Consider the following 16835-nt stretch of genomic DNA (forward strand, 5'->3'; position numbering starts at 1 on the left):
TGGTCAGTTCTAGAGATAACACAAGCACTATTGTGGCTTTTGGGAGCAGATGAGTTGAGGCAGGGGTGGAGTCAGACAATATTCTGGAAGTGACAACAGGCAGTCTTAGCAATGGGGAGTAAATGTGGTTCAAAGCTCATCTCGGGACAAACATGACACTAATGTTGTGAACAGTCTGGTTTAATCACAGACTGTCAGCAGGCAGAGGGATGGAGTTGGGAGCTGGGAAGGAGTTTGAAGCATAAACCCAGACACTTTCGTCTTTTCATTATTTAAATGGAGGAAATTCCAGCTGATCATAGAATCATAGAATGCCGATAGTACAGGAGGCCTTTCGGTCCATCGGGTCTGCACCGACCCTCTGAAAGAGCACCCTACCTAGGCCCATAAAGCTACCCTGTTCCCGTAACCCCATAACCTAACCTGCACATGCCTGGACACTAAGGGGCAATTTATCATGGCCAATCCACCTAGCCTACACATCTTTGGACTGTGGGAGAAAACCGGAGCACCCGGAGGAAACCCACGCAGACACGGGGAGAACGTGCAGACTCCGCACAGACAGTGACCCAATGCCGGAATTGAACCCGGGTCCCCGGCGCTATGAGGCAGCAGTGCTAACCACCGTGCCACCGTGATGTAGTGTTGGATGTCACATACACAGTCTGATAATTTAGCGACAGTGGGCAAGAGTAGAGAGATGGTGGGGAGACAGAGCTGGGTGCGGTCAGCAAGTCAAAAGAGATAGTGGGGAGGCAGAGCTAGGTGCGATCAGCATATTCTCAAAACCCAGTCCAATGTGCATTTGGATGATGTCACTGAGGGGCGGCATATTGATGAGATATAGGAAGGGGCCAGTTAGGTCTTGGGGGACACCAGAGGTTACGGAAGGGGGGTCATTACAGGTGATTCTCTGGCGACAATTAGATGGAGAAGAATGGAAGGCAAGTGCAGTTCCACCCAGCTGAATAATGAAGGAGGGGTGCTACAGCAGGATGATAGGGTTAACCACAAAGGCTGCACACAGGTGGAGATGGCTGAGAAGGGCAAATTTACCTTTGCCACAGTGACATAGCACGTGATTTAATTCAAAACCTTTCTCTTCATTACTCACTCTAAGGAAGAGGAGAAGGGACCAACAATTTGATGGCCTCACTTTCTATCTCGTGTCAGTTTCCTGTGAACCTTTCAGGCTTTTTGAAGTCAGTAGAATGGAAAAGAGGCCTGCATTTATATAGCACCTTTCACACCATCTGAACATTTCATAAATAACATTTTCACAAAGCAGTTCACACTCCAGGCAGAGCCATCCTGACTGAACTAATGCTCCACCCACAGGGGAGGTACTCACACGTGGCTGGCTTTTTCCTGCATTTGGACTCACACCACACGGACAACCCATCCTCCTGCAGCTTCATCCATCGATCCTTCTTCCACAATCGCGACTTTATTTTCTGTAAGTTGCTGCCCGTCATCATGAATTTTACATCTTCATCTTCGTGCAGTGCTGAAAGAGGCAGAGGATGCAATGTTCAGAAGACAGCAACTCAGTGAATACAGCCTCCAGAGAGGACCTTGCTTTGTTCACCTACACCATTCTAAGTTTCCAATCGGCTGCGCTTGACAAAAAGGAAAAGTTGGAGAAATGTGTTAATTAGTGTTTCCCCCCCACTCTTGTTTCAGTTTTCACTGCCTGTCACAGGCCCGACTGTGGCCACGTGAGCAGGTTGATGACCCTTTCTCCAATCTGCCAGTCCTGCTCTTAGAATCGCTGCCACATTACAGACAAAAACTGCCATTGGCCCAAAGAATCTGTCAAATTCCATTCTCCTGGCCTCTTTAATATTCCTCTTAATTTCCAAGCATAAACCTCAGTTGAAAAATCCCTCCAAAAAGGGAGGCCAACTTATACACTGAGTATAGAAGTGTGGGTGGTTGCCATCTTTGTCGTTGACCAGGCGGATATTGCTCGATGGAAATATGGCTCACAACCCCGTGCATCTTTGCAACATATATCGCCTGCTTAATCCCTCGCAGCTATGTGTACTGGTAAGTAAAGCACCCATTGTGGAGTGGAAAATTCAACTTATTAATCCGAGTATAGCATGTTATGCTGAAAAGGATGGAGAGGGGGATCAGCAGGATTCTCTGTTTGGGAGACAATGGCAGGCCCTCCCCCAATGCACCGCCCCCGATGGGCCGAGTCCACAACCTCTCGGTTGACTCATGGTCTCAGCGATTGGGAACCTGGTGTGACAGCTGCAGACTGTGTCCACCGCCGCCAACATTCAGGTGGGAGCTGTGCTGCTGGCCGGGGAGGGCTTCGGTGAGGGCTGGGGGGACTGGTGGGGGGTTGTCCGGGCATGGCGAGGTGGTGCCCAGGACGGCACTATCAGGCAGGTCGGGTCTGTGCATGGCTGGTGCCATGTTGCATGGCGCGACCGCTGCAGGTCATCGGCGTGCACATGTGTGCCCACGGACCCGGCAATTCTCCGCCCGTTTATATTGGAAAGATTGTGCGTTTTACGTGGCGTGGCTGCTAGCCCCTCACCGGTCGGAGGAGCAGTGCTGGGGCCTCGCCGATTTTTCCCACGTAAAATGCCACGGATCCTCCGGACATAGCCCCAAAATCGGAGACTCCAGCCCCTTGTTCTCTCGCCAAAGCTGAATCGCTTCTGTTTCACGTGAGGGCTGGGAGCGGCACCCAGAAGTGACTCAGTATCCCTTGCTATGCAAATTTATGCATGGTGGGGATCGCAATGGATTCCGTCGTTTGAGCAGGCAGCCCGATAGTGAGGTCTTGAGGCTGTCCCCCTTCCCCCGCACAATGCGAATCCCCCCCTGACAAGTATGGGCATTTTCCCCCCTCCCACCCTCCACCTCGGGAATTGTTGGGTCAACTCTATACATCAGAACATATGTATGGGGGTCTCTGATAGGGTCTCTGGTAATGGGATCTGGTGGGGGCGGGGGAGTTGTGCGGTGGATTTGGCAGGATTTGCATTGTGGGGCAGACATTGGATGGCCACCGCATCAAGGCCACACTGGGAAACATTTGTACGCAGAGGACTGGAGAATCACAGAGACATGGCAAATCCGGTGCCCAGCCTGTTAATTGGATACAAATTCCAATTAAGGGGCAATTTAGCGTGGCCAATCCACCTAACCTGCACAACCCACGCAGACATGGGGAAAATGTGCAAACTCCACATGGACAATGACCCAGGGCCAGGATTCAAACCCAGGTCCTCAGCGCTGCAGGCCCAGTGCTAACCACTGCACCACACGCCGCCCCAGCAAATGGGTCATTTTTGACCTACTTGCATCCTCCAGCTAGCGTAGGGCACGGACCTCAATGTTGCCGCCGGCGGGGGACTGGAGCGTCGGAAACAGATTAGCACTGATCCAGTTTTTCCCAACGCTGGATTCTCTGCTGCATCGGGACATCCGCTATCAGCGGCAGGCAGCAGAGATTCCAGCACAAGGCTTTTGGGGCCAAAAGAATCGGATTGTTTTATGTGCAATAATCTACAATATCTAATTCCATTTTAATTGAATTGCGGCACAGTATTCCACATTTTCCCCAACTCTTAAGCGATGTTTTCTACCTTTCTAATTTATTCTTTTTATGATTGATATAAATTTGTGTTCTCTCGTCGCCAGAGGAACAGTTTATTCCTAACAACAGAACATCGAGCACCTTTATCAGATCATCTTTACTTTTACAACCCTAATCAAAAATTCCCAAATCCTCCAATCTCTCTTCCTAAATAAAACCTTGGTAACAATGAATGAATCTATGCTGCACCTTTTCCATGGATATTATTTTCTCCCCACAATTAAATGTCCAAAACTGCACACAATACTCCGATTACATCTTAAATAAGGTTTAACGTTATTATTTTGCTTTTCAATTCTAATCCTTGAGCTCTAAAACCAAGGATTCCAATTGCATGTGAAAAGCGGTATATCTGTTAGAGAATGGGAAGGCCACATGGGACTCCTGCCTTCCTCTCTCTGCCTGGTGGTCACCCATGCCCTTTCTGCCTATTCAATCTTCACCTGCGGTTTGACCACCTCACTGAGCGTGCTATCCACGACATGCTCTTTGTAATCTTTGAATGCTGGTCAGATGTTCACCACAATGGAAAATCCCACCCCTCCCCAGAACTAAATGCTGACCTGCAGATGGCCATTTTTAAGGGTCAGGCTTACAGAACTGGGAATTCTCTTGTCCCTGTGTATGCGACCCAGGAGCGAAAATCTGGCCACTGTTTGCTGAAAGAGAGACAGAGCAGAAAGTGTAATAACACCTCTCTCTTAAGAACCAAAGGCTGTAACTTCACAAGATGTTCTTTTTTGGTCCCACTACTCTAACAAACTAACCTCCTACTACTAAAGGCTGCAAGCGACCTGCAAAAAGGTAAGGGAATTTTGGAATTTACTTTTGCTGTCGAATTTACACAAACTACACTTCAGAGGCTAAATTCTCCCCAAACGGCGCGATGTCCGCCAACTGGCGCCCAAAACGGCGCCAATCAGACGGGCATCGTGCCGCCCCAAAGGTGCGGAATGCTCCGCATCTTTGGGGGCCGAGCCCCAACATTGAGGGGCTAGGCCGACGCCGGAGGAATTTCCGCCCCGCCAGCTGGCGGAAACGGCCTTTATTGCCCCGCCAGCTGGCGCGGAAATGACATGTCGGGGCGGCGCATGCGCGGGAGCGTCAGCGGCCGCTGACAGTTTCCCGCGCATGCGCAGTGGGGAGAGTCTCTTCCGCCTCCGCTATGGTGGAAACCGTGGCGGAGGCAGAAGGGAAAGAGTGCCCCCACGGCACAGGCGCGCCCGGGGATCGGTGGGCTCCGATCGTGGGCCAGGCCACCGTGGGGGCACCCCCCGGGGTCAGATTGCCCCGCGCCCCCCCAGGACCCCGGAGCTCACCCACGCCGCCTTGTCCCGCCGGTAAATAGGTACTCTAATTTACGCCGGCGGGACAGGCAATTTATCGGCGGGACTTCGGCCCATCCGGGCCGGAGAATCGAGCGGGGGGGGCCCGCCAACCGGCGCGGCCCGATTCCCGCCCCCGCCGAATATCTGGTACCGGAGACTTCGGCAACCAGCGGGGGCGGGATTCACGGCGGCCAACGGCCATTCTCCGACCCGGCAGGGGGTCGGAGAATGACGCCCTGGAGTGATGACTTCACCAGGCATGCTTCAAGAACAGGACAATCACATGAATTATAAACTGTTTCTTTTGTTTATAACCTGCAAAAGTGCACTATTCTCTTCAAATGTACTTTCCATGAGTTTGCGTACGTGTGTGTATATTTGTGTGAGTGGGTCCTGCAGCATTAGATTTCAGGGCATGTGCTTAAATATTTCTTTAATATTTGTTTATTTAAATCCACAAAAAGCTTCAATTCATCCACACACTCAGGGTTTAAAATACACACGTCTTCCTCTGAAAAATGTATTGATTACAGGAGGCTGGGAAGGGAATCGGGATTTCAGCAATTTCTCTCTCGCCCTGTCTGCAATACTTGTAACGTTAGAAACTCAGCTACTAATTCATGTACAGCAAGCTACTACAAAATTATTAGTGCGTGATGTTGATTATGGGGTAAATATATTACCAGGACACCACCCCAGCCCTTCTTCAAAAGAGCGCTGTGTTTTTTTAAAAAACATTCCATCAGCTAAACAGTACTTTAGTCCAGAGTCATATTGGTACCTAACACAGTGCGTCATTCCCTCAGTATTGCACTGGAGAGCCAGCCTTGATTTTTGCGCACAAGCCCTGGAGTAGGATTTGAACCTGGATCTGTGGGATATAGAAGCCATAATGCTGCCAAATGAGCCACTGTGGGAGCCTGTGCTGAGCAAACAACTCTTCAGGGTTGTCTCCATCTCAAACCTCTCCACTTTGTTAGGTTGGAGACACTCTGACACAAAAGGGAAGGGGAGGGGTTTCTGGACAGTTCCATCCAGAAAATACTCACATCCCAGGGGAACAGACAGGTTCAAGGAAGGGAGGTTGTAACTGAGAGGCGGCCAGGTGATGGGGATTTAGAAAAGGTTGAAAAGGACATCCCACAGACATTGGTCCAGTCCAAAAAGTACATTAAACTCGGGTACAAAGGCATTGAAATCAAGGATGATGGTGAAGAGGGGACACATGTGTCCATGACTCCACTAATGGGGTCCCCTTAGCGGAGCAGCTCGTACTCAACGAGACTCACAGGGAGACTGATTGGTCCAACCCCGTAGGTCTCGTGCGCGTTATAACATCCCTCGCCCCACATTCCAAAGACTCCTCCGAGGAAGGTGGAGTTGGAAGGCACTTGCTTCTTTTCACCTCCGGCTGTACTTTGTCTACTTGTGGAGCTGGATCAGGCGGGTGTATGTCTAAACAGCGAATGGTATTACCTTGCTGATTGTCGTGGTTGGATCACCGGCCTGTTCACCGTCAGAAACTAACGATGCCCGGTCTCCATGTCGGACTCGGAATTCTTCTCCTCCTTCATTTCTGCATCGAGACCCCTTGGGGCCACGCCCTCGAAGTCTCGGTGCTGGAGATGCCTGAACCAAAGTCGGCTCCTCTGGATTAGTGTTGCTTATCGCTGGTCTCCCAGTGCGGAGATGATCTAGGTGCCTCTCCATTTCATGGCCCTGTACCCAAACCTGGGATAATATTGGTCCCATTTGTCGAACTATCGTGCCTGGAACCCACTTGCTGCCATAAAAAGTTTCTAAACTGGACTGCGTCACATGGTACGAACTGTCTGGTCTGTTTACGCTTGCCTGGGCAACGCCCTGGTTGCTCTTGAACCGCGGCGTATTTTCCCACCAATATCTGGAAAAGCAAGGCTGAGATGGGTCTGAAGTCTGCGACCCATCAAACGTTCTGCCGGTGCTACACTGGCTGCAGCATGTGGAGTGGTTTGATAGTAAAATAAGGATCTGGCCAGGCGTGTGCCAAGTGAGCCCGAGGTCTGCTCTTTCAATCCTCTCTTGAACATTTGCACACCGCTTTCGGCTAGCCCATTTGAAGCTGGAAGATACGAAGCCCTGCGGATGGGTCGCACCCCGTTAATTTTCATGAAACCCCCAAACTCCACAGTCATAAATGGCATGCCATTGTCGGTGACTAAGACTTTGGGGTGCCGTGAGTGCTAACGATAGGCACTGTTTCTCTACAGTCGCTCTCAAAGTCATGGGCGTCATCCTGTGGACCTCCAGCTATTTGGAATGAGCATCGATTATAATCAAGAACATCGAACCTTGAAAGGGACTGGCAATGTCTGCACAGAGCCGTACCCAAGGTCATCCCAGCCACCCCCAGGGCTGAAGCGGTGCAGCTGGGAGGGTTTCTGCAGTTCCTGGCACACACTGCATTGTTCATAGAATTTCATAGAATTCATAGAATTTACAGTGCAGAAGGAGGCCATTCAGCCCATTGAGTCTGCACCAGCCCTTGGAAAGAGCACCCTCCACAAGCCCATGCCCCCACCCTCCCTGTAATCCAGTAACCCCACCGAACCATTTTGAACACTAAGGGTAATTTAGCATGGCCAATCCACCTAACCTGCACGTCTTTGGACTGTGGGAGGAAACCGGAGCACCCGGAGGAAACCCACGCAGACACGGGGAGAAGCTGCTGACTCCGCACGGTCAGTGACCCAAGCCGGGAATAGAACCTGGGACCCTGGAGCTGTGAAGCAACTGTGCTAACCACTATGCTACCGTGCTGCCCTAGTTGGGCCAATCAATCTATCTCTGCGTCCAGACCCAGCCACCAGGCATAGTTGAGGGCGAGCATTTTCATTTTCGACACTCGCAGTCCCACAGAATGGGGTCCTGACCTTTATACGGGACAACCACGTGAGTCCCCCAGAGGAGGTTGCCGTCTTCCATACTGAACTCTGCCATTTTGATGGTGAAAGCTTTCAACTCACTGGGTAATTTCCGATGCTGGCCCTCATATAGTATTATGTGGTGAACCTTGGACAATAGGGGGTTTGTGTCCACTCACACATTATGGCCTCTGTAACCAGTAACGTAGCCATGAAGTGCAACATGGCTACGACTTTGTCGGCTCTGGGGGGTAGTTGGTGGTCTCGTTGGCAGCCGAGTCAACTCAAGGCATCCGTGTTCGTGATCTGTGTTCCTGGCCGATACTTGTACGCCGCCAATAAGAGGATTCTGGCACGCTATGGGCGGAATAGCCTTATCATCATTGAAAAGTCCCAACAGTGGCTTCTGGTCAGTCATCACCGTGAAATGACGCCCATACACATACTGATGGAATTTCTTTACAGTAAAGACCACAACAAAACCTTCATTTTGCATTTGCACTCAGCTATGGCCCATGTTCTTGATCCAAATGCAATCGGCCACATCGCCCATTGGATATGACAGGACTGCATCGATGCCTTATGGCGAGACATTACACGTGACTAGGAGTGGTTTGGCGGGATCCTAATGTATCAGCAGGACGGAGGAAGTCTGCTGCCATTTCATATAAGCAAACACTTCTTCCTGCAGCGCTCTCCATGCCCAATCCTGATTTTCTTTAAGCAGGGAGTGTAGAGTGACTAGTATGGTTGTGAGGCCAGGGATAAATTTGCCACAGTAGTTTATTAGTCCCAGACACGATTGCAGCTCGGTTTTATTTTCCGGTGTTTGATGGTACATACCTTTTCGCCCACTAAGTGTAGACCTTCCCCCCCCCCAGATAGATGACCACTTTGGCATGAAAAAAAGGACAGGAAGCCTTTATCAGGTGTGCTTTCTCTGGCCGGTAGTAGTGCGGTTTGCACGCCGCGCAGATTTGGCAGTCCCTGGTGGCTGTCCTGACCTCCTCGATGGAATAGGGCAGGCTTGCGGGTCTTGATATAGTGGAAAAAGCGGGAGATTTTTTGATTAATGGGGTGGATGAGGAGAGAACAGCGCCTTACCGTGTCGGGGTGTATGAAGCTCTCCGTGCTCCCAGAGCCGATTAAGCAGGACGTCTTGTGCCCGTTGATTAGTACTGTCGTTGTCGCAGTTGAGAGTGTTCGAGGCCGGGACTGGTCCAGGGTCACCTAGGCTAATCGCAGCAGTTGAGAGTTCTCTTCGGGCAGTGTGTCGTCAGCCGAGCTGGGGTCCTGGGAGTCCATCCAAGATGCCGGCTCCCATTGGTCGCACATGGCTGGGGGTGCACAAAATGGCGGCGCCCATCCATCGAACGTGGCGTCCGCGGGACAAGATGGCGGCACCCAGGGGGCACACGTGGCCCTGGAGTAGGAAGATAGCGGCGCCCGCTGGCCGCACGGGGACCGTGGAGAGGTTTGTGGTGGCAGTCCGCACTCGCCGCCGGAGACCGCAGCGACCGCCTGGGCCCGGCATACCGCCACAAAGTGGCCCTTTTTACTGCATCCCTTGCAGGTGGATGCGCGGGCCGGGCAGCGCTGGCGGGGGTGCTTGGCCTGCCCGCAAAAGTAGCAGCGGGGCCCCCCGGGGTTGCCAGGCCACCTTGCAGCACAAGCTTGTGGGGGGGATGGGGGATGTCTCGGGGTCGGCTGCGGAGGGGTTCCACGCTGCCCAAGGGGCTGCCGCGCAGTCGGGAACGTAAGCACGGGCGTTTCTGGAGGCCACGTCCAGGGAGCCAGCAAGGGCCCATGCCTCCTTGAGGCCTTGGGTGTCTTATTCCAGCAATCTCTGGCGGATCTGAGAGGACAGCATACCTGCCACGAAAGTGTCCCGGATCAAGAGTTCTGTGTGGTCGCTCGCCAAAACTCGCGCAGCTGCAGTTTCTCCCCAACACCAGGAGTGCACAGTAGAATTCTTCCAGCAATTCCCCAGGGATTTGTCACCTCGTTGCTAGCAGGTGTCTGGCGTAGACCTCGTTTACTGGGCGGATATAATGTCCTTTTAGCAGCTCTATTGCCGCATCGAAGTCTTCCGCGTCCTCGATGAGGGTGTAAATTTCCGGGCTCACCCTCGAGTGCAGGACTTGCATTTTCTATCCTCCTGGGATACTCAGGAAAAAGATAATGTTGTGGAGGAGAATGCTGAGCCCCAGGCTAATAGAATAGATGGCATTGAGGTACGTAGGGAAGAGGTGTTGGCAATTCTGGACAGGCTGAAAATAGATAAGTCCCCGGGACCTGATGGGATTTATCCTAGGATTCTCTGGGAGGCCAGGGAAGAGATTGCTGGACCTTTGGCTTTGATTTTTATGTCATCATTGGCTACAGGAATAGTGCCAGAGGACTGGAGGATAGCAAATGTGGTCCCTTTGTTCAAAAAGGGGAGCAGAGACAACCCCGGCAACTATAGACCGGTGAGCCTCACGTCTGTAGTGGGTAAAGTCTTGGAGGGGATTATAAGAGACAAGATTTATAATCATCTAGATAGGAATAATATGATCAGGGATAGTCAGCATGGCTTTGTGAAGGGTACGTCATGCCTCACAAACCTTATTGAGTTCTTTGAGAAGGTGACTGAACAGGTAGACGAGGGTAGAGCAGTTGATGTGGTGTATATGGATTTCAGCAAAGCGTTTGATAAGGTTTCCCACGGTAGGCTATTGCAAAAAATACGGAGGCTGGGGATTGAGGGTGATTTAGAGATGTGGATCAGAAATTGGCTAGCTGAAAGAAGACAGAGGGTGGTGGTTGATGGGAAATGTTCAGAATGGAGTACAGTCACAAGTGGAGTACCACAAGGATCTGTTCTGGGGCCGTTGCTGTTTGTCATTTTTATCAATGACCTGGAGGAAGGCGCAGTAGGGTGGGTGAGTAAATTTGCAGACGATACTAAAGTCGGTGGTGTTGTCGATAGTGTGGAAGGATGTAGCAGGTTACAGAGGGATATAGATAAGCTGCAGAGCTGGGCTGAGAGGTGGCAAATGGAGTTTAATGTAGAGAAGTGTGAGGTGATTCACTTTGGAAGGAATAACAGGAATGCGGAATATTTGGCTAATGGTAAAGTTCTTGAAAGTGTGGATGAGCAGAGGGATCTAGGTGTCCATGTACATAGATCCCTGAAAGTTGCCACCCAGGTTGATAGGGTTGTGAAGAAGGCCTATGGAGTGTTGGCCTTTACTGGTAGAGGGATTGAGTTCCGGAGTCGGGAGGTCATGTTGCAGCTGTACAGAACTCTGGTACGGCCGCATTTGGAGTATTGCGTACAGTTCTGGTCACCGCATTATAGGAAGGACGTGGAGGCTTTGGAGCGGGTGCAGAGGAGATTTACCAGGATGTTGCCTGGTATGGAGGGAAAATCGTATGAGGAAAGGCTGATGGATTTGAGGTTGTTTTCGTTGGAGAGAAGAAGGTTAAGAGGAGACTTAATAGAGGCATACAAAATGATCAGGGGGTTGGATAGGGTGGACAGTGAGAGCCTTCTCCCGCGGATGGATATGGCTGGCACGAGGGGACATAACTTTAAACTGAGGGGTAATAGATATAGGACAGAGGTCAGAGGTAGGTTCTTTACGCAAAGAGTAGTGAGGCCGTGGAATGCCCTACCTGCTACAGTAGTGAACTCGCCAACATTGAGGGCATTTAAAAGTTTATTGGATAAACATATGGATGATAATGGCATAGTGTAGGTTAGATGGCTTTTGTTTTGGTGCAACATCGTGGGCCGAAGGGCCTGTACTGCGCTGTATTGTTCTATGTTCTATGTTCCTGTGGGTGTGTTTTCGGCCGTTCAGAGATATCCTGTAAAACACGCCAGCCAGTGCTTGAAGGTTGCCGCTGAGTTTGCCGCGTGGGGGCTGAGTTGCAGACACTCCGGCTTGATTCAGAGCTCCATCCTTTTAAATCTAACTTATTAAATTGATGCACGATCAATGACCACTAAAGCGAGGTTGTAGTCCAATTGAAGGCTTTAATAAGCTAGATGTTTCCCCCAGCAGCTCAGGTACAGAATGAAGGCTGCTGGGGCGGCACAGGCTCTTATACGCTGCCTAGCAGGGCGGAGCTACCATACAGCTTGACCAATAGGAAGCATGCAATGTCTACCAAAGGTGTTCCAGCATTGCCAGGTACCGTAATATCTCTACACAGACTACCACAGCCTCATTACAACTTTTAACTATTTACAACAGTAATGTACATTTCAAAATGAAGCAATTAGTCGATCGGGGGCCCTGGTCGTCCTCTGCGATCGTCGTAGCCTTGGTGGTGATGTCGGTGGAGGTTCGGGCGTCTGTGACTCCGGGGGCGTGGTTTCGGCTTCTGCGGCGGCTTCATCATCCCTAGACGTGGCTGGTGGAAGGGCCGACTGGCCTGGGAAGGGGGCAGCTGTGCGGTGCGCCGGTGGGAGGGAGGGTGGGCTGGTGGCGGGGTGGTGTGTGGGGATCCAGCGGGAGCCGGGTCCCGTAGGGAGACCGTATCATGTCAGCCGTCGGGGTACGCCACGTAGGCGTACTGAAGGTTAGCGTGGAGGAGATGGACCCTCTCGACCAACGGGTCCGATTTGTGCGCCCACACGTGTTTTCAGAGCAGGACGGGGCCGGGAGCTACCAGCCAGGTTGGGAGCGAGGTCCCAGAGGAGGATTTCCTGGGGAAGACAAGGAGACATTCGTGAGGTGTTTGGTTGGTCGTGGTACACAGCAGTGACCGGATGGAGTGGAGGGCATCCGGGAGGACTTCCTGCCAGTGCGAAGCTGGGAGATTCCTGGACCGCAGGGCCAGTAGGACGGTCTTCCAGACCGTTCCGTTTTCCCTCTCTACCTGTCCGTTTCCCCGGGGGTTGTAACTGGTCGTCCTGCTCGAGGTAATGCCCTTGCTGAGCAGGAATTGACGCAGTTCGTCGCTCATAAAGGAGGACCCCCTATCACTGTAGGCGGGGAAACCGAACAGCGTAAAGATACCATGGAGGGCTTTTATGACGGTGGTTGCGGTCATGTCGGGGCAGGGGATGGCGAAAGGAAACCGGGAGTACTCATCAATCATGTTGGATACAGAACTGGCTAGGCTATAGAAGGCAGAGGGTAGCAATGGAGGGATACTTTTCTAATTGGAGGGCTGTGACCAGTGGTGTTCCACAGGGATCAGTGTTGGGACCTTTGCTGTTTGTAGCATATATAAATGATTTGGAGGAAAATGTAACTGGTCTGATTAGTAAGTTTGCAGATGACACAAAGGTTGGTGGAATTGCGGATAGCGATGAGGACTGTCTGAGGATACAGCAGGATTTAGATTGTCTGGAGACTTGGGCGGAGAGATGGCAGATGGAGTTTAATCTGGACAAATGTGAGGTAATGCATTTTGGAAGGGCTAATGCAGGTAGGGAATATACAGTGAATGGTAGAACCCTCAAGAGTATTGAAAGTCAAAGAGATCTAGGAGTACAGGTCCACAGGTCATTGAAAGGGGCAACACAGGTGGAGAAGGTAGTCAAGAAGGCATACGGCATGCTTGCCTTCATTGGCCGGGGCATTGAGTATAAGAATTGGCAAGTCATGTTGCAGCTGTATACAACCTTAGTTAGGCCACACTTGGAGTATAGTGTTCAATTCTGGTCGCCACACTACCAGAAGGATGTGGAGGCTTTAGAGAGGGTGCAGAAGAGATTTACCAGAATGTTGCCTGGTATGGAGGGCATAAGCTATGAGGAGCGATTGAATAAACTCGGTTTGTTCTCACTGGAACGAAGGAGGTTGAGGGGCGACCTGATAGAGGTATACAAAATTATGAGGGGCATAGACAGAGTGGATAGTCAGAGGCTTTTCCCCAGGGTAGAGGGGTCAATTACTAGGGGGCATAGGTTTAAGGTGAGAGGGGCAAGGTTTAGAGTAGATGTACGAGGCAAGTTTTTTACGCAGAGGGTAGTGGGTGCCTGGAACTCACTACCGGAGGAGGTAGTGGAAGCAGGGACGATAGGGACATTTAAGGGGCATCTTGACAAATACATGAATAGGATGGGAATAGAAGGATACGGACCCAGGAAGTGTAGAAGATTGTAGTTTAGTCGGGCAGTATGGTCGGCACAGGCTTGGAGGGCCGAAGGGCCTGTTCCTGTGCTGTACATTTCTTTGTTCTTTGTTCTTTGTTCTTTGGGCAGAGGAGTTGCGCTACTGGTTAGGGAGAATATTACAGCTGTACTACGAGCGGACACCTCAGAGGGCAGTGAGGCTATATGGTTAGAGATCAGGAATAAGAAGGGTGCAGTCACAATGTTGGGGGTTTACTACAGGCCTCCCAACAGCCAGCGGGAGATAGAGGAGCAGATAGGTAGACAGATTTTGGAAAGGAGTAAAAGCAACAGGGTTGTTGTGATGGGAGACTTTAACTTCCCCAATATTGACTGGGACTCACTTCGTAATAGGGGCTTGGACGGGGCAGAGTTTGTCAGGAGCATCCAGGAGGGCTTCTTAAAACAATATGTAGACAGTCCAACTAGGGAAGGGGCTATGCTGGTCTTGGGGAATGAGCCCGGCCAGGTGGCAGAAGTTTCAGTAGGGGAACATTTTGGGAACTGTGACCACAATTAAGTTTAAAGTGCTGGTGGACAAGGATAAGAGTGGTCCTGGGGTGAATGTGCTAAATTGGGGGAAGGTTAATTATAACAATATTAGGCGGGAACTGAAGAACAAAGATTGGGGGCGGATGTTTGAGGGTAAATCAACATCTGACACGTTGGAGGCTTTCAAATGTCAGTTGAAAGGAATTCAGGACCGGCATGTTCCTGTGAGGAAGAAGGATAAATACGGCAAATTTCGGGAACCTTGGATAACGAGTGATATTGTAGGCCTTGTCAAAAAGAAAAAGGAGGCATTTGTCATCGCTAGAAGGCTGGAAACAGACAAAGCCTGTCTGGAATATAAGGAAAGTAGGAAGGAACTTAAGCAAGGAATCAGGAGGGCTAGAAGGGGTCACGAAAAGTCATTGGCAAATAGGGTTAAGGAAAACCCCAAGGCTTTTTACACGTACATAAAAAGCAAGAAGGTAGCCAGGGACAGGGTTGGCCCACTGAAGGACAGGCGAGAGAATCTATGTGTGGAGCCAGAGGAAATGGGCGAGGTACTAAATGAATACTTTGCATCAGTATTCACCAAAGAGAAGGAATTGATGTATGTTGAGTCTGGAGAAGGGTGTGTAGATAGCCTGGGTCACATTGAGATCCAAAAAGACGAGGTGTAGGGCGTCTTGAAAAATATTAAGGTGGATAAGTCCCCAGGGCCTGATGGGATCTACCCCAGAATACTGAAGGCGCCAAGAGAGGAAATTGCTGAGGCCTTGACAGAAATCTTTGGATCTTCACTGTCTTCAGGTGCTGTCCCAGAGGACTGGAGAATAGCCAATGTTGTTCCTTTGTCTATGAAAGGTAGCAAGGATAATCCAGGGAACTACAGGCCAGTGAGCCTTACGTCAGTGGTAGGGAAATTACAGGAGAGAATTCTTCGAGACAGGATCTACTCCCATTTGGAAGCAAGTGGTCGTATAAGCGAGAGGCAGCACGGTTTTGTGAAGGGGAGGTCGTGTCTCACTAACTTGATACAGTTTTTCGAGGAGGTCACAAAGATGATTATGCAGGTAGGGCAGTGGATGTTGTCCATATGGACTCCAGTAAGGCCTTTGACAAAGTCCCTCATGGCAGACTGGTACAAAAGGTGAAGTCACACGGGATCAGAGGTGAGCTGGCAAGATGGATACAGAACTGGCTAGGTCATAGGCCCTTCTGATTGGAGGGCTATGACTAATGGTGTTCGCAGGGATCAGTGCTGGCATCTTTGCTGTTCGTAGTATATATAAATGATTTGGAGGAGAATGTAACTGGTCTGATTAGTAAGTTTGCGGACGACACAAAGGTTGGTGGAATTGTGGATAGTGATGAGAACTGTCAGAGGATACAGCAGGATTTAGATCGTTTGGAGACTTAGGCGGAGAAATGGCAGATGGCGTTTAGTCCAGACAAATGTGAGGTAATGCATTTTGGAAGGTCTAATACAGGTAGGGAATATAGTGAATGGTAGAACCCTCAAGAGTATTGACAGTCAGAGAGATCTTGGTGTACAGGTCCACAGGTCACTGAAATGGGCAACACAGGTGGAGAAGGTAGTCAAGAAGGCATACGGCATGCTTGCCTTCATTGGCCGGGGCATCGAGTATGAAAATTGGCAAGTCATGTTGCAGCTGTATAGAACCTTAGTTAGGCCACACTTGGAGTATAGTGTTCAATTCTGGTCGCCACACTACCAGAAGGATGTGGAGGCTTTAGAAAGGGTGCAGAAGAGATTTACCAGGCTGTTGCCTGGTATGGAGGGCATTAGCTATGAGCAGAGGCTGAATAAACTTGGTTTGTTCTCACTGGAACGAAGGAGGTTGAGGGGCGACCTGATAGAGGTCTACAAAATTATGATGGGCATAGACAGAGTGGATAATCAGAGACTTTTTTCCAGGGTAGAGGGGTCAATTATTAGGGGGCATAGGTTTAAGATGCAAGGGGCAAGGTTTGGAGGAGATGTACGAGGTAAGTTTTTTACACAGAGGGTAGTGGGTGCCTGGAACTTGCTGCCGGAGGAGGTGGTGGAAGCAGGGACGATAGTGACATTTAAGGGGCATCTTGACAAATACATGAATAGGATGGGAATAGAGGGATACGAACCCCGGAAGTGTAGAAGATTTTAGTTCAGACGGGCAGCATGGCCGGCACGGGCTTGGAGGGAAGAAGGGCCTGTTCGTGTGCTGTACTTATCGTTGTTGTTTGTTCTTTTGTACTTCTGACTCGCACTAGCTAATTCCTGAACCCACTCTCCTACAAGGCTTAGCATCACTGTCTTATATAGTTGTAACTATAGCTCCCTCCAGTGGCTACTCTCAACACTTCATTAACCCTTGCAG

General features: G+C 50.5%; 1 protein-coding gene across 1 annotated transcript in view; it reads right to left on the reverse strand.

Moving 5' to 3' along the window:
* Window positions 1-16835, reverse strand: part of LOC140398336 (1-phosphatidylinositol 4,5-bisphosphate phosphodiesterase delta-3-like) — a 567936-nt gene that overhangs the window by 485661 nt on the left and 65440 nt on the right. The window contains exon 2 of the mRNA XM_072486917.1: window positions 1352-1507. Within this exon, the coding sequence (XP_072343018.1) occupies window positions 1352-1507 (156 nt within the window). The remainder of the gene's footprint in view (window positions 1-1351; window positions 1508-16835) is intronic.

This window comes from Scyliorhinus torazame, chromosome 21 (assembly GCF_047496885.1).
Source record: "Scyliorhinus torazame isolate Kashiwa2021f chromosome 21, sScyTor2.1, whole genome shotgun sequence".
Lineage (NCBI taxonomy): Eukaryota > Metazoa > Chordata > Chondrichthyes > Carcharhiniformes > Scyliorhinidae > Scyliorhinus > Scyliorhinus torazame.